This window comes from Colobus angolensis, unplaced genomic scaffold, assembly GCF_000951035.1.
Source record: "Colobus angolensis palliatus isolate OR3802 unplaced genomic scaffold, Cang.pa_1.0 Scaffold18, whole genome shotgun sequence".
In the NCBI taxonomy this organism is placed as follows: domain Eukaryota; kingdom Metazoa; phylum Chordata; class Mammalia; order Primates; family Cercopithecidae; genus Colobus; species Colobus angolensis.
The window spans coordinates 260,414-286,904 of NW_012114932.1; the positions used below are offsets into that span (position 1 = coordinate 260,414).

The window sequence follows — 26,491 nt, forward strand, 5'->3', positions numbered from 1 at the left end:
CCAGTAAAGCCCAGATCCGCCTCCAGGGAAAAGGCCTACTAAGGCTGTCAAGCGCCCAGAAGGCTGGGATGTCCCGATGGGCAAGAGACCCCATCCACCTTGGCTCAGTGCAGTATCTTTATTTGGGCCTAACCCTAGGACACAGGCCTGGGCCTCCCAGCTCTACCTGCCTGCTCCTCTTCCTCCCCAGATCAGCTATTTCTCTGGGTACCTCTGCCCAGAACAAGAATTGGATCCCAACTAGTACCTACAAGGAACCACACCCAGGAAACAGGGCAGTGGCCAGGCCCACCACCACTTGGGGTAAAGACAAGCCCATCCAGGATGTGTCCTCAAAGCAAGAGTACCAGGAAAACAACAGAGGCATGCCAGACCCCAGAGCATCTCCTTTGGGCAGAGAAGCCTCCTAAGTCCCATTACTGGGAGAAGAGGGCAATCTGCTTAGAACCTGAAGCTTTCAGGTCTGAGCTAGTCCTAAGGCTGGCCCCACTGCCCCTTCCTGAGTGGTGTCACAGTGCCCTGCTGACCTTGTTGTGTGAGGCTATAGTGAAGACAGCCACTTCAGGGCCAGAGGCCCCTGCCAGGCCTCTGCCAAGCCAAGACTTGGCTTCAGGGCCCCTGCCAAGCCAAGACTTTGATGAGTCTGGGAACTGGACAAGACTGATAATCTTTCAGGATGCAGGAATGAGAAATGGTGTCAGCGGCCCAGACCAAATGTAGCCGTTGGGTTCAGGGTTGATAGAAACAGCCAACCCCAGGCCCACAACCTACACAACTTGACAGGGACAGCAGCACCATCTCTCAAACCCAGGCACAGAGGGCTGCCCTTACTCTTCCCATGCCAGCCTACTGACCCAGAGCTACCCAAGTTAAGGGGGAAAGTAGAGGCAGGGCCCTTCATTTGTACTGGTACTCCCAAGGGAATAGAGGAGCTGTACTGGCCCATGACTAGAGGGTTGATACGGGACCTCATTTGCCCTCCTAGGTATTACAGGTCAACACGCCAACCCCCAACTTCCCTGGGAAGCTTAAGCCCAAAGGCACATGGAGACAGGCACCAGTCAGGACACGAGATGATGCAGACAGCCAGGCCAGTGGACAGGACCCATTCTTCAGGCTCGGGAGGAAAGAGAGGAGTCAACAAGATACCAGCCCTCAAAGGTGAGTTTACTTAGAAACCTTTCAGGAACCTTCCTCTATACCCCTACACCTTCAAACAGAATCCTAAAAATAGCTGATACCTGACCAGGCACTCACCACTTTCTCCAGGTGCTGCCTTCCAAGCATAAGCTCATTAAATCCAAACAGGCTTCTGTGGTTGGTACTGTTTTCACCCCTGCTCCCGAGGCCCAGACAACCAAGCCATTCAGCCAACGTCACACAGCAAGGCAGTGCTGAAGTCAGGATTCAAACCCAAGCAGACCAGCTTCAGAGCTGCACTACACAACCCAGAGGCATCCAAGAGTCCGAGAAATTGGCCCTGGCAAGGAGCAGGCTTCACAATGGCTTTTCCCTGTACTGTGCTGCCTCACATTGCCCAGACAACCCGCAGGAGGCTGGGACTAAACCAGAAAGGCAGGCAGGGTCCCTAAAAGTACAAAGTCCCAGTGGCATGAGGTCCTCAGGCAGGACTGGATGTCAAGTGTGATACCCACCTATTAAGGGCTGGGTATTGGACCATATCCTTATCAATTAGCTCCCATAAAACAAAAACCCTGAGGTAGGGATTCTTTTATCCTCATGTGACAGATGAGGAGACAGACTCAGACAGGCCAAATGAGTCACTTAAAGTCACACTCTGGTTAGCAGTGGAGCCTTGATTCAAACCTGTAAGGGCAAATCCAAAGCCCCTTCCTCTCACACCTCGTCTCACCTCACCTCAAGGACAGTTCTAGTGGGCAGAGAGGAGCTCGTGCTTCCAGACCTGTCCCACATAGTTAACCTGCTGCACAGCAAATGCCTGGACTCCACCTGGCAGAAAATAACCATGGAAACCAGGATGGGGGCAGCCTGGGCCCTCAGGAAACATCCCAGCCCACATTCCCATTTGCCTTGCTGAGGAGGTCAGTCCTGGGAAATCCTACTCCCTCGCCCCTTCCCAGGCTCCATCCAAACTAAGTGCCTCCAGGGAAGGCAGGGAGCCTCCTCTCCACACATACAGAGGGAAGAGGGAGTGTGACACAGGCCTACATCAGAACTCTCACCAGCCTCAGCCCCTGCAGACCTAGTGGCCCTGGGCCTTGGTTCTCATTGGACTAGGGGAAAGGGGGCTTTGATGGCAGTCTTGCTTACTAAAGGCAGAAGCAAATACCACCAGTTTCCCAACCCACTCCATGCCTGGAGCAAACACCACCTCCTAGGTGGTAGGTGTAAGCAGCAAATACAGGTCCACATAAAGTGAACTAGCTGCCACACTCCTCTTGCCCCAGCCAGGCTCCCCATACAAGCAAGCAGGCAGGTTGCTTAAGCCCCAAACACAGCAGCGGAAGTGGTGGTGGCACAGAGTGGGGCAGGAGGTAGAGGGCCAGGGTGGCAGACAGGATGGACCCTCAGGCACAGTGACAGCAGCCCATCCACTAGGGCCTGTCCACGGGCCAGAGCAGGCCAGGATCAAGCGAGGCACTCAGGGTCCTCCCAGCTCCTTCCTTCCCCTCCAACACTGAAGGCTCCCAGAGGGACAAGGCCCAAAAAGGGAGCCTGAAGTCACTTTCCAAGCCCCCAGCACCCACCCCAGAAGCAGGGCTGAGGGCAGAGCAGTTTTTCTAGTCAGGACCCTTCCCCAGCCACGCAAGGGCAGTATGGACCAGTGTGTGTAAGGTAGCAGATCTGTGACTGATATCCACCTACATGTGACCCTTATCTCTGAACTCATCCCCTCCCCTTGCATACCTTGAAGAGGAATGGCCCACACTCCATGAATGCTGGGCTCTGAGGTGGGTGAGTACACCCATGAGCCCCTGCCAGTGTCTGTCCACTTCCCAAGAGACTTCTTCCCTACCTTCCCATCCCCAACCATGCCAAGGCTTTCAGGGATGGAGAATGGAATCTTTCCTCCTGCCTCACAGGAACCACTCACCCAGACCTGCAGCCTCTTCCCATATAGGACTCCAGGGCTCAAGGCTAAGAGCTCCAGCAGCAGCTACTATGAACAGGTCCACAGCAACTGCCGCTGTCCCACCTTAGTGGTACCCTTTCTTGTGCTACTTCCTGAGTCCACACCCAGCCTAGGTGGGACCAGCTTCCTCTCTGCCCAGCTGAGGACAGGAAGAGGCATGCCTAGGGAGCTGTCCGTCACACCTCATGGGGGTGGGCAGCATCTAAAGGTGGCACCTCTCACCTGGTTACTCACCACGCCACTCACAGAGACTGACACAGCCTCACTGCCTCTCCACACTCACAGAGAAGCAGATACTGGCACCTGTTGTTCTGGGCAAGGGAAGGACACAATGGGGGTGGGACACTCAACAGGTCAGCCTCTATTCTCTTTCTCTGAGAACCAGAGCATGCCTCATGCTGCATAATGCTGGTGGAGGCAGCCTAGGGGGCAAAAAGCTTCGGTTCTCAGCCCACTCCAGGACCAGAATGGGGCCTTTCCTCTAGGCTCCTAACACCCACACACTGGCAGGTCCTGGTCCCCGTGGTACCCTAGTGTCCAACACAGAGCCTCGTACAGAGCAGGTGCTCAGATATTTGTTAAATTAAAACAAAAACGTATGAGATCAGTACCTTACTCCTACTATCTGAACCTGTTTTCCCCTCCATAATAGGAAGTGTGGACCAGGAGGCCTCAGGTCCTTCCGGACCAGTCTGTGATAGCCATGAGCACCTGAAGCCTGGGGGTCCATGGTTCCCTGAACCTGTTACAATCTCTGTCAGGCAGAGAATGCAATGACCAGCTCCCAGAGTAGATGGGGACCCAAGTGTCCCTGAGCCATCCCACGTGCCAGAGTGTGACGTAGCTCTAAATGGGGACACAGGTGTCTTCTGGACTGACCCAGGACTGGGAGGGGCAGGGTCAGAAGGGCCATCTTGACCTGTTCATCATCCTCTGTGCCAGCCAAATGACCACAGCCAGGCCAAGGGTCTAGGTTTGCTCAGTCTGACCTCTCAGCACATGTTAGCACAAGTGGTTTTCCCACCTGTCTTTGTTGTTGTTAAGCATCTGTTGAGGGCTAAGTGCTGGGGTAAATGCCTCACCTATATCACTTAACTCTTCTCAGTCTACTATGAAGCAGGTATTTTATCATTACTCTGCAGACAAGGAAATACAGGCTCAGAAAGATTATGTGATATGCCTAAGATCATTCAGCAGGATAGTGATGGGACAGAATCAGAACTCGGGACTCTCAGCCTCAGGCCACACTCCCCCAGAGCAGCACCCAAGTCAGACTATGACCAACCAACCCTGGAGACCCAGGGCCCACCCCATGGGGTCCACCACATTTCTGGGAAAGCTGCAGGAGGCAGTGGCCAGGCCAGAATATCCCATGCCAGGTTTCTTCCATCTCACTCGTCCCTAGACCAGCCTCCAGCACTGACCCCAGAGTACCCTGCTGCCTTAGCCCTTTCCCATCCAGGAATTAGCACCTCCAACCCAAGAGGCAACGTGTTGATTCCAGAACAGACATGCCAATGGGAAGAGAGCCAGATGCAAGGACTCTCCTTGCAGAAGGCTCTGACTGGGCCAGGTGTGGAAGGAGGAGCAGGGGCTTACACAACAGAGCCCTTGAAGGGGTGAGGGTCACACATCTGGTCTAGGAGCTCCCCATAGCCCACTGTCTGTCCCATCTCACTCAGGCTCCAGTGCTCCCAACTTCAGTTACTGCCATCTCCTGGCCATGTGACTGCAAAACCTCAACCAACCCATGTCACCTCTCACCTGGGCCCAGCCTAATCTCCTCTATGGCCTCCTGCCTCATCTCCTTCCCTCCTCCACTTGCCCTTCAGCTAACTTCCTAAAGCAAAGGTGGCAAATTGTGCCACACCCTTTTCTCAACCTGCTGTACTTCCCCACCACCTGGCTGGGCACACCCTTCCACCTTTCTCCACCCATGACATGTCTACTAACCACAATTCTCCAGTCATCCCATGTCTTCAGGCTCTTGCTGTCGCAGTTTTCTTAGCCAAGTACCCCTTCCCAACAGAGCAAAAATTCTACTTACGTGAGAAGGCCCAGCTGACATCTACCCCTTCTCTGAGCCTCCCCAGCAGACTCATGGCAGCATCCCTGAACCCACAGGTCAAAGTTCTGTGGACATCAAGCACAGTGTCTTGTTGGAGAATCACTTGTGTGGGGCTGACATGTCAGCCACACAGAGCTTCCTGAGGGCACAGCCAGGTCTGATTCATCTCCAGAGTGCAGGTGTAGAGTAGAACCTGGTACAGACAGGGAACCAGCACACCCTGTTTCAACTAGTGCCCCAGTGAGCCAGTTAGCAGACATTGGGTAGGCTGCAGGGCTTGTCCACTTGAGCTCTCCAGGCAAAGAAATCAGAGCTGGGGATTCCAAATGCTTGGTTTGGCATGGCTTAGTATTAGAGGCTGAAGAACCCTTGGCAGAGCTGCCAGCCCATCCAGCTGTGGGCAGCACCACCCCATAGCATAGCAGTAGGCTACATTGGCAAGCTCTGACTCACCATAGGTTGTAAGAACAGCCAGACGCCCACAGGGTGCTAGTGATGCTGGATTAGTCTTTGACATCAGCATTCTGAACAATCTTAGTAGCTCATCTGGCTCCACTAGCCCCCTAGGCCATCTCCCAACTAGGCAGCTTGAGGTCTAAGGAAATGCCATATCACTGGGTTGTGGGGCATCAGAATGGCTGAAGAGGTAAGATTCCAAGCCCCATGCCCAGGGACTGCGCTCTCATCCCTCAAGGGCCTACAACTATGGCAGGAGAGCTGAGGGATGGAAAGCACAGAAACAGCAAGATGTAACCCCAAAGAGTGGGCAGAATCTGAATGGCTTGGCCTTAGAGCACTGGCCCCAAATGGAGATGGAAGGAGGGATGACAAGAAGAGGAGGCAGGGGACGAAAGTCCTGGCAGAAGCTAGGGATTCATGGTGGTATAGTCTACTGCATTTGGAAATCCACAATTAGCCATGGGCAAAGGAAACCAGACCTGGGCAAACAGAAAGCCCACATATGGATGCCGGGAGCAGAAGTCCAGGCTAAATCTGGGAGGCGCTTCAAGCTCTTACAGGAGGAGTGTGCAGAGCCAGCTTGAAGATTCTCCCGTTTCCTCAGCAACCAAAACTAACCTCCCCAAAGAAGCCCTGGCCCACCAGGTCCATCAATGGGGCAGAACCCCATGGAGGCTCCTTACCATGTGGGGGTTGTCATAGTAGACAGCGATGGAGCGGAGCTTGGGAGAGATGCTGCAGCTCTCGGTGAAAAGCCGCCCAGTCTCACCATAAGGCCCCATGTGGAACTTGTAGGCCACAGTGACGTTGCGGATGGGGGGTGACCCAGCACTCACTGCCACCCCAGCCAGCAGCCCTGAGTACCCGGCAAAGGCCAGCAGCGTCAGCAGCAGTAAGAGAGTCAGGCCCCCAATCAGGCCCAGTAGTAGCAGGTCCGACATGGCTCTGGACCCCCCACACTGCACCTCAAGGCAGCTGTAAAGGAGAAAGAAGGGAGAGGAGGCTGGTAGCCTGCTCTGACAATGTGCCCACCTGCCTGCCAAGCAGCTCTGGCCCAACCTCCTCAGTCCTGCCTTGGGTGCTCTGACCCAGAGAGGGGAGGGGCCAGAGGTGTTTACACACAGAGTGACCTAGAAGGGAGCTACAAAGGATGACTGAAGCCACAAGCCTCTTTATTTCTTAATCGCAGTTGGTGAGGATCTCAGAGCAGCTCTACCTGTGAGCTGGCAGCCCTGGTCATACCTGGGGAAACTGAGTCATAGAAGGGCACAGGAGTGAGTCAGCCAGAGATACACTCCTGGCCCTGAAAGATCTTCCTCCAAGATGCACCAGATACCAGCCAGCCTGCCTTTCCTCCACATTACCTCTTCCTCCCCACAGCTGAACCATGCCACCAGCCCAGCCTCCCCAAGCCTCAGGGATGACTGCCAGAGGGAGGACTGGCAAATGCTAAGGTTCAAACACTTATTAATGAACAGGGGGACAAACCATACTGAACAAAAACCCGTGAGGGAAAATGTGCCTCAGGAAGAGAATTCCGTAAGAAACTCTCCTTTTCTAAGTACATCTGGCCTTCAGGGACCTTGCAATCTAGCAAGCTCACCCATCCAGAACCAGAGGAAAGACCAGAGGAAAACGGCCTGAGCAGCTAGAACAAAGTCCAACACTAAGCTTTCCAGACTCGAACCACCAATGTTAACAAGCTTCATCTCAATTTTCCAGCCCATAAAAGAAACAGTGAGGAGTAAGAGGAAAAGGCTGCTAAAAGGGGAGTCGCATAGCAGGAAGAAGTAACAATTATCCAAAAGAGGAAAAGAAGCTGTTCAACAGCGGGCCCAGGAACGTAACACAGAGGCCAGTGTGTGAGCTGTTCAAGGCAGGCTGCCTAGGTCTTCAGGCAGCTTGGGGTCAGAGGCCTAACCCTCTTACAAGGAGGGCTTGACCTGAGTTGCCCAGGCGGGGGGAATAAATCACAGCCCAGAGAAGACTGTTTAAAGAGGAAGGGAGCCATGTGACCCACTGGGGGGACATTCCCACCTCAATTATCTAAAAGTAATATTTAACATTTAAAAGGTTTTGAAGCTGAAAAGGCCACACTGCAGCTTTGTGGAAAACTTAGCTCTGTGTAATTATTTCTTCCCTGTGGGTTCTGCGTGTTGATTTTACGCAAAAAAAAAAAAGTCTTTGGAGTCAATGAGCACACAGTATTTGCTCACAAAGAGGCAAAGTAAATTTCTAGACTTTTGGTGTCAGGAAATTGAGGTGTTGCCCACTAGTCTCACTCATCTGTGCTTCTACCCATCAGTATCTCTCGCTTTTCTGCCTGTCCTACTCATCTCATCTCCAGTTACTTTCATTCCAATTTTCTTTGATAATGATGAGAAATCTTCCACAGAACACTTACTATATGCCAGGCACTGTCTAAATGTTGAAACACGGCTACTTCATTACCTCAAAGCAATCAAAAGAGGTAGGTAAGGCTAAAGGTACAAGTGGTTAGAGGTTAAGAGATTTGCCCAAGGTAACACAGGTATTCAACAGAGCCACGTGGACCAAAATGCAGGCAATACAAGCCCAGACAGTCTGACTCCAGGCCCCCATTTCCACTTTCTCTCTCCTCTCTGGTGACTGGCTTCCAGAAAGGCTCAAGCATTAAATCCTTGTTGGACATCTCTGAGCCCAAAGCTGGAAAACTCTCAGCATCTAGGCCCCCACTTGCCTTGGGAATGACAAACTCTCATCCTGATCTGCCATTTCAGCTGAACACTTCCTGTCTCCTCAAGGAAACTTAGTATCTACCTTTCTCTTCCTCTCACTTCCCAAACTGCTCAGAAAGGGGGGGGGGGGCAGGGAAATGCACCTGTGCATCTCAGAGGCTTGGTCGGCACGGGGAGGGGTAACGTGAATTTCCCCTATATTCAAAAGTAAAAGAAGACGGTCTGGGAGTTCACCTGAAATGCCAGGCTCACTTTTAGTAACTGCTTGCATCCAGTGCGGCAGGAGCCGAGCGCTCCAGTGCTGGGAGCTGAAAGAACAGCCACCCCTGCCCAGGAAATAATCACTGAGCCAACCATCGTGCCCTGACTGCCCTCCTCAGGGAAAGCCTACAGGGGCCTCTAAAGCACCGTTGTCCCATTCTCAAACCCCTTGGGGAAATCAGAAGCTAAACCTAGCTTTACAAGGTCAGGGCTCTTTACTAGAGCTCTGGTCACGCCCCTCTTCCTGGAGGGCTCCAACCACACTTGGCGCTCAGAAACTGCCGCTGCCGCCGACCTTGGACAGACTGCGCCCTCCCTCTAGCCTCGGTTTCCCCTCCGCTCAGAGGCCCGGCAAGGACGCGTGCGGCCGGTGCCGGCGAGCGTCAGGGAAGGCTGCACCCAGCCGGCTTCCTGGTGCCACTCACATGCGCGGCGGCGGAGGGCCGGGCCCTTAAACGGCCCCAGTCCTAGGCTAAACTTCGGTGCTAGCAGGCAGCGGGTGGACTATGGTGGGTGGGGGGCCAGTTGCGGATTCCAGCCCCTGCTCATCCCGGGCCTCGCCTATTTACTCAGAGCCTTTCTCTTCGCCCACCTCCTCACGGAGCCCCACGCACATCTGTAACTTAAGGGACGCTCAAGTTTGCAGCCCAGACTGCGAGGCGCGGCCTTGGGGGACAGAGGGCGGAGTTAAAACTAGACTCGCGCCTCTTTCCCCCACCTCCACGGCCCCGGGGCATGCCCCACACCGGTAGCCGCCGCAGTGGGCTGCCCGGAAGAGTAGGGGCTGCCCCAACGTCTCATCCAGGCCCTCGGACCCGGCCGAGGCCATCTGTGGGCAAGACGATGCAAACAACGGCCCGGGCCGCGGGGGTCACGGAGGGGACACGGGGAGTCCTGAGGTCGCGCCAGGGCGGACAGGGGTCCCAGACCTACGCCCCAGCGGGTATGCCTCTTCTCTGGCCCGGCCCTCACCTCAGTAGCCACCCGCTGCGGACGCCGATCCGCGCAGGCGGCTCAGGGCTCGGTTACGGAGCCTGCGCGCGCCCGCCGCGCACGCTCGCTCCGCCCCCTCTCGCGGCGGGACGTGGCCGTGGCCGTGGGCGCGTGCGCGCGGGAACCGGAGAGCGGAGGCCTGCCCCGCCCCGTCTCCATGGCAACGGGCGTGCGCCTAGCCCCAACGCCAGCTGCGCGGAACCCACGCCGTACCTTCCCGCCTTCAACAAAATATCCGGTTGCTGAGGTTGATTTGGCAACACCCCCGGGCATCTGAGTTGGCAGGAGCACCACAATGACAGCCTGGCCCAGACTTGGGTACGGGAGGCAGCCCAGTGGTCCGCAGTAGAGGGCCAGGTTGGGGGCCAGGGAGCTGGGGCTGAGGAGAATTTGTACAGGCTAGGGAGGTGCAGCACAGCAGTATCAGCCTCTGGCATTTGTACCACCTTGAGTCCTGCCACTTTCTCTCACTGTGGCTTCACAACAGACTTGGGAACCAAGCAAGGCATACACAGCTGAGGAAGCTGAAGCCCAGTCTGGTGGTGGATCCAATCTCTGCGTAGTGCAATTATCTGCTTCCTGCCTCCGTCCACCCATTCCCACTTCCGTGAGTACATTCATCCATCTAACACTTGTATCACTCCTTGCCAGGACAGTTCTAGGGGCTGGGGACAGAGTGAACAAAACCAAGGCTCTGCCCTCCTGGAGTTCACGTTCCATGGGAATGCCCTTCTTCCAGGCTCCTCCCTCAGTGCCCAGGTTGTAGCTGGGGGAGGCTGGTCTACTTTTCTGGTTTAGCGATAACTTACGGGATTCCTACATCAAGTGTAAGCTCCTTGATGATTGGTTCCATCTTCGCCTCAAATTTCTGAGGACCTACAAACTACAAAGCACTCTTCTAGGGGCCCAAAGATAAAACACTCCCCTAGTGAGAGTCCCGGACTTTTGGTGGGAGGTGGGGAAGGTGACAACTATGCTGCTAAGCTTGGCTACAAGACCGGTGAGACCAAGAGCTACTTTGGTATCCTGACAAGGACTGATGTTTGGGAGGGGATCCAGCAGATGGGAACACCACGAAGGTGGTGGTGGGAAAAGTCAGCAGTCACAAGGTGGTTAACCTTGTGGATCCCCACTACTGCACGAGCAAAGAGCAGGCTGGGCACACAGAGGCAGTCAGAATCCCAGCTTCCTTTCCCTGTGCTTCACATTCTTCCTTCTGCAGGCAGGGGAGATTGAACTTTATCCACAGGGCCAAGCCTGTCCCAACTCTCTAGGCACATTGGCAGAACAGGCAGCTGGCCCCTCACAGGCACTCCGGGCTGGGCCAGTGCAGGTCGCAGCAGTTGTTTTACCTGTGAACATCAAGCACATGGTCAAACCCTCAGCTTAGGTGCCCCAGGCAGGCGGGCTACACACTTAGAAGCATTTCCTTTGACACAAGGAGCGGCCATGGCCCGGGCTCAGAGACTGACAGCCTCTGCCTGCAGGGTCTGCGTGGTCATTTCTCCTGCTTCTCAGAAGGTGGTGAGCTTTTCCCAGGAAACCATTATAAGGAGGTGCCCATTCTTTATCTTGTTCTCTCTGCTCACTTCCTTTAGCCTGACTGGGGAACTCTAGAGCCCCACATCAGAGTTCAGCATGTGCCTCAGGAGCTTCAGCACCTCCTTTGTGGAAAGAGAGTCCGCTGGTGACTGGAGCTGCAGGCCATCACATCAGCCCACCCAGCTTCACCTCAGGCTGCTTCCAACAATGCCAAGTGAAGTCCCTTGGCAGGATCCCTGCAAGGCAGCGGCTGGCCACCAGGAGGCAGCAGCCTACTCTGCAAGGCACTTTATTCCAACCCCTTGTAACAAGTTGGAGTAAACAAGCTCGCCCAGCCATCTGCTACCACCCTCCATTCCCAATCTTTTTTTTTTTTTTTTGAGACGGAGTCTCAGTCTCGCTCTGTCGCCCAGGCTGGAGTGCAGTGGCACAATCTCCTCTCACTGCAAGCTCCGCCGCCTCCTAGGTTCACACCATTCTCCTGCCTCAGCCTCCCGAGAAGCTGGGACTACAGGTGCCCGCCACCACGCCCGGCTAATTTTTTTTTTTACATTTTTAGTAGAGATGGGGTTTCACCGTGTTTTGCCAGGATGGTCTCGATCTCCTGACCTCGTGATCCGCCCGCCTCAGCCTCCCAAAGTGCTGGGATTACAGGCGTGAGCCACTGCGCTTGGCCTTCACTCCCAATCTTATCTCCCAATAGCACAGATTCCCCTATCATGAGTCCAGACTTGGCCTTCATCTCCTCTTGCCTTCCTCTGTCCAAGGAATCACTACAGAGATTCTTTCTCTATCCTTCTTTGTACATTTCCAGAAAATTGTTTCCCCAGGGCCCCTCCCCTTGAAGAATTAAACAGGAAGCTGGAGTAGACTGTCCCTTCCTTCCCCCACCTCTCACACTCCAAAGCTCTGGTTAACTCTGTGGGCCAGTGACTTAGATTCCCCAACACAGATGACAATCAGAGAATACACATGCAATAAGAATGCTTTCGCTGCCACCAGCCACTCACAGACACACCATCTCCCACCCTCTGAAGGCATTGTGCCCAGTCCCCAGCCACTCACTGGTCTAGTCAGGGCTGCCCCTTCACTGGTCTTGCCTTGGCTGAGGACCAGCTAGCTTCAAGCCATTCTGAAGTCAGCTTGCTGTTTCCCCTGGAGCCTGGTAATACATCCTACTTCAGGTGAACAAAAGCAGAAAAAGCCCAGTGAACCCCACTTCAACAAAGAGCCTGCCAGCAGTCTTCCTTCTTCTGCTCCTGCCTATCTCACCACCCAAGGGCTATCCCAGAGCCCACTATGTTCTAAGATCTATTCCACTCACCACCACCAGCCAAACAGCTATCCAGACAATTCCTTGATCAAGCAACACTGCCTTCTTGAGTTTAAATTTTATTTTACAAAAAGAGAAATAAAGAAAACTGATAGGCAGTTATACTGACTTACAATTGTTCTGTTTGCTTTTTTTTTTTTTTTTTTTAAAAAAAGTGACATGAAACACAAGTAAAAATAAATACGTCATAGAAACAGCCAGTTGCCCAGTCTCTGGGGCAGGAGCGCCTGCCCTGCTGAGAGGAGGGAAGCCCATGATCACACCAGCAGCTGGATCACCCAGCCACAGATGCTCCTCAAAGCCAGGCACAGGTCCCAGGCCTCAGGGGCGTCCTGAGGAAAGAAGACGGAAAACCAAAGCCAGGTGCCAGGACCCTGGGGCCACCTCATTATCCCCCACTCCTCCTGGCAGCAGTCTGGTCTTAGTGGTTATCCATAGCGACCCCCCTTAACCCACCTGGACCCTCTTCCCCTGACCTCTCTGAAGATGGTACAAGGGAAAAACCTGTCTTGGGCAGGCTGGGGGGATTCTTCTGGTGAGTCCCCAGCCCACCCTGAGTAACACAACCAGATAACAGTCATTTTACACCCAGGTGCAGATGAGCACAGCACACACACACATACACACGCGCGCGCGCACACACACACACAGCTGGGCTGAGCTCTCTTCCAGGGAGGGTCCTGGATCCGGTCACAGTATGAGGTCCTCTCTCTTCTGAATATCATCCCAGTAGTGGCAGCAGAGAGTACCCAAACCTCCCCAAGCCCTCTGCATTGCAGACACTGCAGCCTGCTTGGCTACCCCTCCCCAACGCACTAGATTACTATGTCAAATAGACCTGCAAAAGCGAAAGGTGCACACTCAGGTCCCTGAAGAGCAAAGAAGTTGGACACTGCCTGCTCAAGAAGTTCATCGTTTTAAGACTCAGATATTCATAAAAGGCCTAGGGCCAAGCTAGTAGCACAGAAAAGGCATTAAGGGGATCACAGCAAAATACACAGGGCAGAAGAGAAGAGCTGGTAGCAGGGGAACAGAGTCTGAAGGTGACCAATGGAGAGCACAGCATTCTCAAATAGTCCTTGAGATACTGATTCCTGGAAGTAGTCAGCAGAGGGCCAGAATATCTCCCGGGTGTCCTTTTGGGGAAGGATGACTTTACTTAGTTTTGGGGGTGAAGAGCCACTGAGCTGGGTGCACAGAAGGCCATGGCTCAGAAGGGAAAGACTGATCTTCTGAGAAATCAAAAGGAAGTGGGGGCCAGGAGTTCAAGGCCAGCCTGACTAACATGGTGAAACCCCGTCTCTACTAAAAAATACAAAAATTAGCTGGGCATAGTGGTGTGCACCTGTAATCCCAGCTACTTGGGAGGCTGAGGCAGGAGGATCGCTTGAACCCGTGAGTGGAGGTTGCAGGGAGCCAAGATCATGCCACTGCACTCCAGCCTGGGCAACAGAGCAAGACTCCATCTCAAAAAAAAAAAGAAGTGGAAAGCAGAAGGTAATATCCAGAACACTAGTAACAAAGAATGTAAAGCCCCCAGAAGACCTTCCCCATGGGATGAGGACTTAATTTCAGAGCAATACCAGGCTTGAATAGACTGACACAGAGGGCCCTTCTCTGCTGACAACTTTGAGAGTGATGGTCCTACCCAGGTCACTTAAGTTTGGCTAAGTGTTTCAACCAATCTGCAAAACTTTACCCCAGCACTTTGCTTCCTGCTCCTGAATTGAGAAATTTCATATTTAGTTGTGAATCACAAGCATATAGAGACTCCACACACTAATTCCTAGGGAAGAGAGCTCCAAGGACCAGACAGAATTATCCTTAAATCAGGAGATGATGAGACAGATGGCTAAGAAGCGTAACTCAAAGGAGTATGGACTTCATAGATATCCAATCTAAATAAAATGATATGACCCAACATGGTTCACTTCCTTTCTTAAATAGCTACTTTGTCCCTGTTCAATTTTTATCTACAAATATATTAAGGAAATCAAGCATCACTATAAATGGTAAACCTGAATCATTAAGTAGTACTGTGTTCCCCAGGCTGAGAACTTGGCTAAACCAGATGAATGGGGCTTGAGAGGCCCTTGAAAACATTTCATGAAGACAATGGTAAGGGAAAATGCCTAGGCCTGATTTTCTGCCCTCTCTCTTATTACCAGCCACAACCCCCCCTCAGGCCTGGATGGTGGGTGGAAGACACCACCAAGTGTTTATGATCAAAGAAACTGTAAAACATAGTTCTTACGCTCTGAGATACTTCCCGCTTCCCTCACAAACATGCTTATGTTTGGTGTGCATGCACATTTGCCTACCAGCACACATAAAGAGACAGCGGAAAAGTCAGAAGTGTTTTCAGGTTCTTTTCTTTAAAAAAAAAAAAAAAGCAAAAACCATGGACCTGGTAGCACTCCAATTTCCCATGATCCCACCCCCAACCCCTCTACACAATAGAAACTGCACATATGAGAGAAAGTCTTCTCTAGTCTTCTCTAGTCAGGTCAGCCTCTCAGAATGATGGCCTCTGCTGAGTAGAAGCAAGACCCAGTCCCTGGAACAATGGGTAGAGAGTAAGCATGTGCTGCCTCTCAGAATACCCATTTACTTTCTGTCAACTTCAAAAGTCAAGCCCATCCCTCCAGGGAATGGTTTCAGTTCCCGGCTGGGAAGGTTTCCAGATTCTTGGAGGTTGGTACAGTGATTTCCTAGACTTGAACACAGAAATACCCCCTTCTCCCGACAAAACACACACACAACACATACACACACATACACACTTGCACACACGCATCTCTGGGATCCCAGTGCTCCAGGGCCTGAGAGGCATCAGTGTAACCCAGGTTCTGAGTGTGTCCTGTAAATTGGAGATTCAGTCTAGCTCACTCCTACTGCACCAGCCTCAACCTGAGAGCCCACTCCAACTGAGTCCCTTCACCATCCATTCTTGGGATGCATCTGAAAGAGAAAGCACTGGTTGGAACTGCTATTTTTAAATTATTAAAATAATTTGCATAGCTAAATTGTAGATCTAAGGCTTCCATAAGTAGAAGAGTTAAGTGTCTGGCAGGGTGCTTATGAAAACACAAAGCTTCTTAAGTTCCACTTTTGGTGTTATTGGACAGCAGACAAACACACATATACACATGCACCCCATCCATCATGTCCTTGTCTCTTCTCTGAGGACAATACCCCAGAGTCTGCTAAGGCCCTCCAAAGATGGAAATGGGCTGGTCAGAAGAGCTGCACGAGCTACTACTGGGATAACCTGACTAAGCTGCCTTCTGGGCTGGGGAGAGGCAGGTACGGCACCTGCCCAGTAAGGAGGGAGCCATGGGTAAGTGGTAAAGCTCTAAAGCCAAAGTTTGTTCATCATAAAGAACCGTCTGGCAAAGTCTTGGGGTGGTGGATACAGAGGGGGCAGGGACACCAATAGGAAGACAGCCAGTGTTTATGCTTAAGGACTAGACGAGCCTCCCCTGGCAATGGCAATAAGGGGAGACCCAGAATGACTGGCGCATTCTTTTAAGGTAAAACCCAGACTTAGGGCTCCTACAGAGAAAGGGCTCCTCTATGTTCTTTCAAAGATGGAGGCAGCAGACACCAGGCCTACATGGATTACTTGAAGACATTTCCTAACAAGAAATCAATAGTCCCTCAACCCAGCAACCACCTATCCACAGCTTCACTATTCGGCATAGAGAGCCAGCCTCTAAGGTCATCCCAGGAGGATATAGCTCCAACTCTGGGGTCTCTTACTTCCCAATTGCAAACTCCATGATCACAACTTTCAATTTCTGTGGAATGAGTCCCACCCTCCACTAACTATCCAGTCTCAGGATTCCCTGATCTTCCTGAAAAGCCATCTCTCAAAAATATAGTTGTTTAATCCAAACCTTGGTCAAACCTAACTCTTTCCCTGGTCAATTTACCATCCATCCAGGACTGTTTTTCACCAGTGGCTATAGGGTCTGGGATATCTTAAAACTTCCCTTTCTATCTCCTACCCTCCTCACCCCTAACCTCCCCCCACCCCACCCCCAAATAAACAAGACACATGAAAAGTCCAAGTAATAAATAATTGCCCATAAGAAATAAATTAACATGGAGCTCTCTAAAGGGGAAGGAAAGAAACAGGAAAGACTATCAGGATAGGCAGCTGGGGGCTCAGTTCTACCCTGGTGAAAAATGTCTTTTCCAGCCACAACTCTACGATCTTTCATTCACATACTGCAGTGCTTCTCCCTCCCAGCCTCTGCACACAGACAACCTTCCACGCTGGAAAGGGAGAGCTGCTCAGAGATAGCCACCAGGGTTAAGAGACATAGCCACCGGGGTTAAGAGACATAGATTGGTAATACCCATTTTCTCTCATGAATTTCCCCACATTCTCACACAAATGTGGCTCTGAAAACCAGAGACTTAAGTTAGCTGGGCCTTCTCTTCACCCATCTAGAAGGAAACTTGTGATTTCCATGGCTCTTCTGGGCTCACCCTGATGTTCACACTAATAGGTGCCATGAACCATCAAACTGACTTCCATTTAAAGAAAGATAAATTCATTTTTCAGTTTCCCTCTTAGTTCTTCCCTCCCTCCCCTCCCACCTTCACCCCTGCTCTGTTCCATACATATACATACATACATACATAAACATACACCCACACACTCATAAACACACATACCTGGTCAGCTTCCTTCCCAACCCCTAAAAAGACCCCACTTCACATGGGATCACAGTCTGCTCCCGCTACCCACCCTCCTTCTCTCACTCATTCTCCCTCCCTTCAATCCCCTCCCCAGGCCAAGCTAAGTCACCTAGTAAGGCAGCTCTCTTGGGAGAGAATGTTCCCAAAAACAGAAATGGGATGTGCGCTTCTACACTCAGATGGGCGAGCAAGCAAGCAGACAGCATAAGCAAGGCAGGAAGGAAAAGAGGCTGCACCGCCCCTCCATCCCTGTTTTGGGTCCCTGATTTCCCACTATTGCTGCTCTGCTCTGTTGGACCTTTTTTTTTTTTTTTTTTTGCCTCTTTTGTTAAACAGCAACAGAGCTCTGCCACTTTGGCCAACCACCCTCCTTTGTCCTCTTCCTTTTCCCTCCTGCCAAGTGTCCTATTCTCAAAAAGTCTAAATCACTGCCTTCCAGCTTGGTGGGCAACCTGCTGGGGGCCCCAAGTGAGGTGGGGAGGGGCTCCCCAACTATTTCCCAGTGACCTCTATCACATCATCGTCCTTATCCTCATCATCATTGGAGCTGAACCCCACCTCGGCAACCTCACGAGAGTCAAATGGAGGCACCTGGGACCGTAGAAGGCCACCAGCTGGGTAGCCTGCATGTGGGGACATGTAGCCTGGATAGATAGACATGCCCCGCGAAAGGTTGCTGGGCAAGACAGGGGAAGGAAAAGGCGCAAACATCCTCGGCTCGGACAGGAGTGGCTGTGAGAATGGGAGTGAATAGCTGGGTAGTATCCCTGGCACAGAAGGGTTGAGCATGAAGGAGGGGTTGCTGGCAGTGACTGAGGTAGCCGTGGAAGAGGAACTGACGGGGCCTGCTGGCACCAGAGGGTCAGTAGTCACTGGAAACACCAGGCGGGCATCTGCCAGCAAATTGGACAGCTGGTAGTAGGAGGGGGTACTGCCCATAAACAGGGAGTTCTCCCCAGCCTGGGAGGTGAAGGGGGTGGTGAGGTTATGGTTTAAGGAGACGGGTGGCATGGCAAACCCGCCAGAGACTGGATACCCGTGTTCATACGGCTGCACGGGGACTGGCAGATGACCCTTCCTGGACCGCCGGCGGGATGACTCCTGGGCAGCAGGTGGTGTGGCCAACTTTCGCTTGTGGCCCCTTAAGTCCAGCACTGGGTGCCTATCACCACAGGGCTGGCCAGTCACCAAGAGGGAACTATTGAGGCAATGACCCCCTAGTCGAGGCTCAGTTCCGAGAGCTGTCCCAGGAACAGCACTGCTGTCCATAAGTTGGGCCGGGGGGCCAGGCAGGGCGGCATTGGCGCCTGGGGAGCTCTGATGGGATTCCCGGGCAGCAGCCACATCTGCATACTGCTGAAGCTCACTGATGATCTCTGGGCTGTCAGGAGAGACGGGCCTGGCCAGCCCCTCAGGATCGGGGGCTTTGGGTGATGAGGCACTGTGTCTGCCGTTGCTTGTGGACTCGCAAGAAGGTCCCTGGGAACCTGGGGACAAAATGTAGGTAACTGAGAACCACAGTGGCCAGGGAGAGAAGAAGGGTAGAGGAGAAAACTCCATTAAAAAAAAATCCTATCCCGTAGTCCCCAAAATTATAATAGTTTGACATCTAAACAACATCACCCAGTCAACCTTTTCCAGTCACAAAGAAATTCTTTGACCCCAGAAATAAGTCTATCTATGACAAGACATGTAACTTTTCTGCACCCCAGTTCCCCAAACTGTAAAAGTATACCAAAGTGAATCCTATGAGATAAGGGATGTGAAACACTAAGAGATCATTCTTAAAACTAGTCAAACTTTTTCTGGCAGTAAGAGACAGTCAGTGATCAGTGTGGGAGAAAGAGGAAAATCAAGCTAAAAAGCACTTCATTCTGATTTGAAAACAAAACAAAATCCATAGCTATGAAAGACAACTGGGACAAATAGGAAATCTCAATTTTGGAATACTAGGTAATTTTATGGAACTGTTAGCTTTATTTAGTGTAATAATGATACTGTGGCTAGGAACAGAATATCTTTAATCTTAGCAGATGTATGTTGAAGTACTTAGAGATAAAATGACATGATGAAAAACATGACATGATATCTTCAACTTACAAATGATTCAAATAATAGAAAGGGAGGGAGAGAAAGAAGAAGGTTTATGAAAACCAACAATCATTAAATCTAGGTGCAGGATATATGTGTGCTCATGGTGCTCTTTTTCAACTTTTCTGTATGTATGAAAATTTGAAATTTCCATAATACAAAGCAGGGAATAAGAGCATTCTAGCCCTCTAGAATTCTAGCTTGGGATGGGAGGATTCAATGAGAACCACTCCCACTGAGGGGAACTTGGCAAGAGTTCTTAACACTGTTCATGTGCCACACATATACCCTTTGACCTGGCAATCCCACTTTAAGGAACATATCCTATAGATATAACCACCTCTGAAAAAGCACTGTCAGTGATGGTGGAGTATAATAATCAAAATGTATGTTGACAGGGAACTAGTTAATACATTGTGTTATAGCTCATCCTGTGCGAACCTTCAAGGAGACATATCTAGAAGAAATGATAAGGAATAAACTATTACTGGTGAGTGAAAAAAGGAGTAAATAGTATTTTATGGTATGTTAGCATTTGTTTTAAAAATACAAAGAAAGTTGGCTGGGCAAGGTGGCTCACACCTTGACACCAGCAATTTGGAAGGCCGAGGTGGGTGGATCACTTGAGGTTAGGAGTTAAGAGACCAGCCTGGGCAACATGGTGAAACCCCATCTCTACGAAACATGCAAAAATTAGCTGGGTGTGGTGGCACGCACTTGTAATTCCAGCTAATCGGGAGGCTGAGTCAGAAGAATCATTTGAATCCGGGAGGTGGACGTTGCAGTGAGCTGAGATTGCACTACTGCACTCCAGCCTGGGTGAGAGAGCAAGACTGTCTCAAAAAATAAAATAAAATAAAATAAGGAGGAGCAATGGATGGCTGCGACCATGGTGGAGGAAAAACTTATGGCCCGGCATGGTGGCTCACGCCTGTAATCCCAGCACTTTGAGAGGCTGAGGCAGGCAGATCATGGGGTCAGGAGTTCGAGACCAGCCTGATCAACATGGTGAAATCCCACCTCTACTAAAAATACAAAAATTAGCTGGGCGTGGTGGCAAGCTCCTGTAATCGCAGCTACTCAGGAGGCTGCGGCGGGAGAATCACTTGAACATGGGAGGCGGAGGTTGCAGTGAGCCGAGATTGCACCATTGCACTCCAGCCTGGGCAACAGAGCGAAACTCCATCTCAAAAAAAAAAACTTACTTTACCTCTTTATGTACATTCTGAATTGTGAACCACGTACATATTATCTGTTCACATCATAAGTTAATACCTAACCAAAACAAAGCAAACAAATGTTTGAAAAGTAAAATGGAAAGTAAAAGCCATCACACCTGAGGCAGCCATCCGACCATCTTCAGGAACCTTTGGTTTGCCAGTTGCCCGGACAGCAAAGATCCGTCCATCACTGGTACGGATGTATGTCCCTAAGAATAGATATGAGGAAGACAGTTAGAAGCAGACATTTAATACAGCCAATCCTGGGAAACTCCAGGCTATGCGCCATGGGCTTGTAAATAGCTATGCAATTAGCTATACCATCTCCCAAGATCCCTGAAATAAGGAGTGGGGTGACTGAGCTATGGACTCATAATTATTCATTTATTTCACAAACACTGATTACACGACTACCATCTGCCAGGCACTGTTCTAGACACTAGAATGCACAAGGCAGAAAAAGGCCCTGTCTCATGGAGCTTAGTCTCTAGAGAGGGAGACAGAGACTTACACCACAAAATATCAGGAAGGGTTCAATGCAATGGAGAAATAAATAAGGTACTACAAAAGAGAGTAAGTTGGCATCCTATGTTCCCAGGCACTCTGGCTCAGGTCCTCCTCTTGATCAGGAAGGAAGGAACCTTATTGCTTCAATATCCTCTCTCCCCTAGTAGGAATAATTCAAGAAAGACCTGCATTCTATTCCCACAAGGCAATAATCTATCTTCTCTTCAGCCTTGGGTATGTCATTTGATCAACCTCCTTGAATGTCAGTGCTGCCTTTAGGCCAGGAGTTGGCAAACTTTTTTATAAGAGCCAGATAGTTTTTGGGCCAGGCATGGTGGCTCACGCCTGTAATCCCAGCACTTTGGGAGGCCGAGGCAGAAGGATCACGAGGTCAGGAGATTGAGACCATCCTGGCTAACATGGTGAAACCTGGTCTCTACTAAAAAATACAAAAAATTAGCTGGGCGTGGTGGTGGGTGCCTGTAGTCCCAGCTACTTGGAAGGTTGAGGCAGGAGAATGGCATGAACCTGGGAGGCAGAGCTTGCAGTGAGCCGAGATCACGCCACTGCACTCCAGCCTTGATGACAGAGCAAGACTCCGTCTCAAAAAACAAAACAAAACAAAAACAAGAGCCCGATAGTTTTTATAAGAGCTTTATAAGCCATAAAGTCTCTGTTGTAACTCCTCAATTCTGCTGCTGTAACACAAAAACAGCTTGGCATGACTGTTCTCCAATAAATCTTTATGGACACTGAAATGTGAAATTCATATAATTTCACATGTCACAAAATATTACTCTTTTGATTTTTTTTTTCAACCAATTGAAAATGTAAAACCCATTCTTATCTTGCAGATATTACAACAGGTAGCAGGCTAGATTTGGCCCATGGGGCATAGAGTTTGGTGACTCCTGCTATACACTAGGAAGAGAGCAGTAAAGGGGGCTGGCATCTAGACTAGGAAGAATCCAGTAAGGAGGCTGGGAATGGTGTTTTCTGTGAGTCCGGGTATTTCATGGCACTTTTTCCCTAACCTCAAAGGTATTCTAATCCAATAGAAGCTAGGGCAAAATCTCTTTACTGAACAAAAAGTCTTAAAGAGCCTCACACAATCATGGGGCTTAAAGGCTAATATGTAAAACAGGTTTGGTTAGAAGATGTGGGTGCAGAAAAGAAGGGGAAAAACAGGCTTAGATTGTGTCTCAACACTGTTTAGCCCAGCTTTTTTATTCCACCAATCTCATGCCCCTCTGTAAGGAAGACAGAAGCAGATGTGGACTTTTCAAATTACCACATGCAAAAATTCTATCATGCAACCCATGTGTAATTCATCCACATAATACATTTCCTATCAGGGGACTCCCACCCTGCTCCAAGCAAGTGGGTAAATATATGTAGGCTTATAACCCATTCCACCACTCTTTCCCTCCAATTTTGGTCTCCTTGTGTCTACTTGTCCCATCCCAAGATTCTCATAAAAATGACAGTAAGGGCCGGGTATGGTGACTCACGCCTGTAATCCCGGCACTTTGGGAAGCCAAGGTGGGCGGATCATGAGGTCAAGAAATCGAGACCATCCTGGCCAACATAATGAAACCCCGTCTCTACTTTAAAAAAAAAAAAAAAAAAAGTACAAAAATTAGCTGGGCGTGGTGGCACGTGCCTGTAGTCCCAGCTACTTGGGAGGCTGAGGCTGAAGAATTGCTTGAACCTGGGAGGTGGAGGTTGCAGTGAGCCAAGATCGCGCCACTGCACTCCAGCCTGGCAACAGAGCGAGACCCCGTCTCAAAAAAAAAAAGCAAGATAGAGAAATGTAGGGACCCTAATTTCCTTCTTTTAAACCACTGACTAATATCCTATGGGCTCAACCCAACTCCCCTAAGCTCCTACAAATGCTATTTTCTCATTCAGTTCCCAAATGTGACATCCTAATGGGATGATTCCTATGCCCTGTCTAGCTCAAGTCACACATATTTATTCTTCTTCCCAGCCCAGCACTTTCAACCAAAGGTAGGGGACAGGTCCTTGGTCAGGCTCTTACCTTTTGTCCCACGGATGATGTGGATGCTCTCACCAGCATTAATTCTTGCCTGTACATCTGTGGAGCTGTTCAGTCCAGGAATAACAATATCTAGGAAAAACACAGATCTTAAATTTAGATTGCACGGGACCTGACTGAAGGAAGGGGGGAAAATTGCAAAGTCCCACATCTACCCCAGTTCTTCATTGGTTTCCCTACAGCCTCTCAGTGGGGCATAGGTCCAAAACCAAGGAAGGTAAAGCAAGCAGGATCTTTCACAATTATCTAAACAAAGAATACTATGAAAACAGGAACCTCGCCAGAAATTTGAGCTGATTATCTTTGCAATCAATTTCCCTTGATTTAAATAGAAATTCATAGTTTCTGGTGTGAAAAATGTTTTAGTTCAGATGGTTGTTTCTATGTATTTTTTTCCTCCTCCCTAAACTATTTGCACGTATCTGCTCCACATCACTTTAGGCTCCAAAAATGGCCTAATCTTCTTCCTTGCTGGCATTACCCACACCTGGGAAACAGTATTTTCAAGAATTAGTAGATAATAGGATTACAAGGGGCTCTCTTTTTCATTTGTTTCAAATTTTTTACTTAGAAAAATCAGTTAAGATCTTTTCATTAAAATGTATATATTGGCCGGGTGCAGTGGCTCACACCTGTAATCACAGCACTTTGAGAGGCCACGGCGGGTGAACTGCCTGAGCTCAGGAGTTTGAAACCACACTGGGCAATATGGTGAAACCCCATCTCTACCAAAATACAAACAAGTTCACTGGGCATGGTGGTGCATGCCTGTAATCCCAGCAACTCGGGAAGCTGAGGCAGAAGAATCGCTTGAGCCTGGGAGTGCAGTGAGCCAAGATCGTGCACTCCAGCCTGAGCAACAGAGCAAGACTCCATCTTCAAAAAAAAAAAAATAATAATAATTTATATATTACAAATATTTCTAAATAACAAGATAAAAAACAGGATCACAAAATGTTTTCCATCCTAATTATACTGAATTACAAAACAAGAGTGGATGGGTTGGCTACCTCCCACCACTGCTGACTGGCCCACCATGCTCAATTTACATCAGACTCGCAAAAGTAGAGGCAAGTGACAATTCAGATCTTCTAATTATGTACAAAGGTTGACAGCTGTCTTTTAAACCCAGATGGCTCTACAGTCAGGCAGGGCTCAGCATATTCACAGCTCTATAAGAACCTGAGACTGATCCTGTGTTCCAGTGACATTTCCACAATTCCTGCAGTGCTCAGAGTCTATCTCACCCACCAAATCCAAGAAAACCCAGTTCTGTGTTGTTATTCTTAAGATATTTCACTAGAATCCAAATTCCTCAAGACCAGGGACTGTTGTCTTCCCTATTTTTTACCAACAGTGCCAAGTGTAGTAAGGTCAAAAATACAAAAGGTGTTTAATAGATACTTCCTAAATGAACAAAGTAATTTTAAAAGGGACAGCAGCTCTGCCACAGAACCTAGGAGTTCTCACCTGTCGTGGTGACCACCTTCTGCACAAGGACTCCTGCACGCTGCAAGTAGTTGATCGGAAAGTTCATGGATGGATTTGTGCTGGAGGCAGCGCTTACGCTGCCTCCCAGTGGGACATGCCGGGGCATCATGGGGATGGGGGTGGACTGTACAGGACGAACACTGGCCACAGGTTTTTCATCACCCTTCAAAGTTGGCTGCCTGTAAGAGAAAGACAAGGACACTAAAAGAGTTTGGCAGAACAACTCTTACCTTTCTCCAAAGGCTACAGAGCCTCTCTAGGCTGCCCCATTCTACACCATCAGTTGCTGCTCAGAGAAGGATCAGAAGAATCTGCAGGGTCTGGTTAATTCAAAAGGAGACTAGAAGGCAGAACTAAATTGTAGCAAAAGAGGCAGGATAAAATCTGTCAAAGTCTAAGGATAATCAGATGTTGGTGGAATAATATTTTCTGGACACGCAAGACAGTATTTGCTCCTCTAGAACCTGGACTATCTACACTAGGAGTTAGTCCCTAAAGGGAAGTCAGGAAGCTGTCAAGATGCAATAAGGCAGGAAAAGTTCTCCTGACCACAGCGTATGTTAAGTTGAGATGGGCAGAATTTTCCCCACTCACCCATGGAAAATGGGCCATGCAATGACACATGTTTAGGTGATCCTAAAAAATAGTCTGTCCCAACTTTAAACATCTTTACTTTCTCTCTGAAACCTTGAGTCTCAATAAGTAATACAGACACTTCTCTCTCTCTTCTGCATTACTTTTCATTGAGTTCATCCTAGCTCCAGCCTGGACCAACCCTCAAAGTGCCCCTCCAGTCATGACAACAACACAAGCAGCAGCTGCCAAAGCACTGTGTACAAAAGCCAGGCTTCTACTGATTTAAGATTTTTGAAAAGTCCCTGTCTACAAGCTTTCTTCAGTCTGCATCTTTTGTCTTTGGCCCTGGGGCGGGGGGGAGGGGGTGTGGAAACCCTTGGACCAATACATTCTTCCTCATCTGACTGAAGATTGGCACATAAAATAACACTTTTATACCACTCTGCTGTTGGAGCTGGTCTGCATGACTCCTCAATCACATTGCTCTTAGGTTTTTAAAGGCCCCTTTGGTCAGCCCCTTGTCCCTGTGGACCTCCAACTTCCCAGATGGGCCCCAGACCTGTGCTATCTGGCCTGTTTCCCCAATGTCTTCCTAGGATGGTTTGGCAGGAGTTAGAGGCCCTGGTCAGGTATCAATGTAACAGAAACCCAGCCCAAGCCTCATACCCTGCGGGGGCTAAGACTAAGAATTTGGGTAAGAAGTGTTCCTCACATGTACCCATGTGGACAAAAAAAAAACCTCAGCAGGATCGTGGACTCATCAAATGCTGTGAGAAGCTGGTGCCCCCATAGGGCCAGAACTAAGCCAGAAACAAAGCTGACATCTCCTTATAGCCAGCCTGGACCATTTGTCACATCTTCTCTCCATGTGGCTTTTCTCTCACTGGGCTCAGATTTAGTCCACTCCTGATGTTACACAGAAAAGCCCAAAAAAGAGGGGGGGCGGAAAAAGGGGGACGCTGGTAGAGGAAAAGAGAAGAGACCATTCCTGAGCAATACTATCTTGGGAAATGACAGAAATAAAGTCTGAAAGTTTTGAAAGAGAGTAACTTTCTCTTTTGAGATTGGGTCCCACTATATTGCCAAGGCTGGTCTCCAATTACTGGAGTTTCTGCCGAGAGATCCACCGTTAGTCTGACGGGCTTCCCTTTGTGGGTAACCCAACCTTTCTCCCCGGCTGCCCTTAACATTTTTTCCTTCCTTTCAACCTTGGTGAATCTGACAATTATGTGTCTCGGGGTTGCTCTTCTCGAAGAGTATCTTTGTGGTGTTCTCTGTATTTCCTGAATTTGAATGTTGGCCTGCCTTGCTAGGTTGGGGAAGTTCTCCTGGATAATATCCTGAAGAGT

General features: G+C 50.0%; 1 protein-coding gene across 7 annotated transcripts in view; it reads right to left on the bottom strand.

Annotated features, from left to right (window-relative positions):
- The window catches only part of LOC105509654 (testis-expressed sequence 264 protein), a 180,953-nt gene that overhangs the window by 23,930 nt on the left and 130,532 nt on the right, over positions 1-26,491 (bottom strand). For 2 of the 7 annotated variants that reach the window (XM_011938986.1, XM_011938982.1), the window contains exons 1-2: positions 9,593-9,704; positions 6,326-6,617 (exon numbers count right to left, since the gene is read on the bottom strand). In XM_011938986.1, coding sequence (XP_011794376.1) covers positions 6,326-6,583 — 258 coding nt within the window. In that variant the 5' untranslated portion in view covers positions 6,584-6,617; positions 9,593-9,704. Of the gene's footprint in view, positions 1-6,325; positions 6,618-8,502; positions 8,555-8,593; positions 8,686-9,338; positions 9,705-18,234; positions 18,686-20,625; positions 20,719-23,057; positions 23,148-24,545; positions 24,746-26,491 lie in introns of those variants that run through there. The other 5 variants (XM_011938979.1, XM_011938981.1, XM_011938983.1 and 2 more) reach the window with 5 other exon arrangements.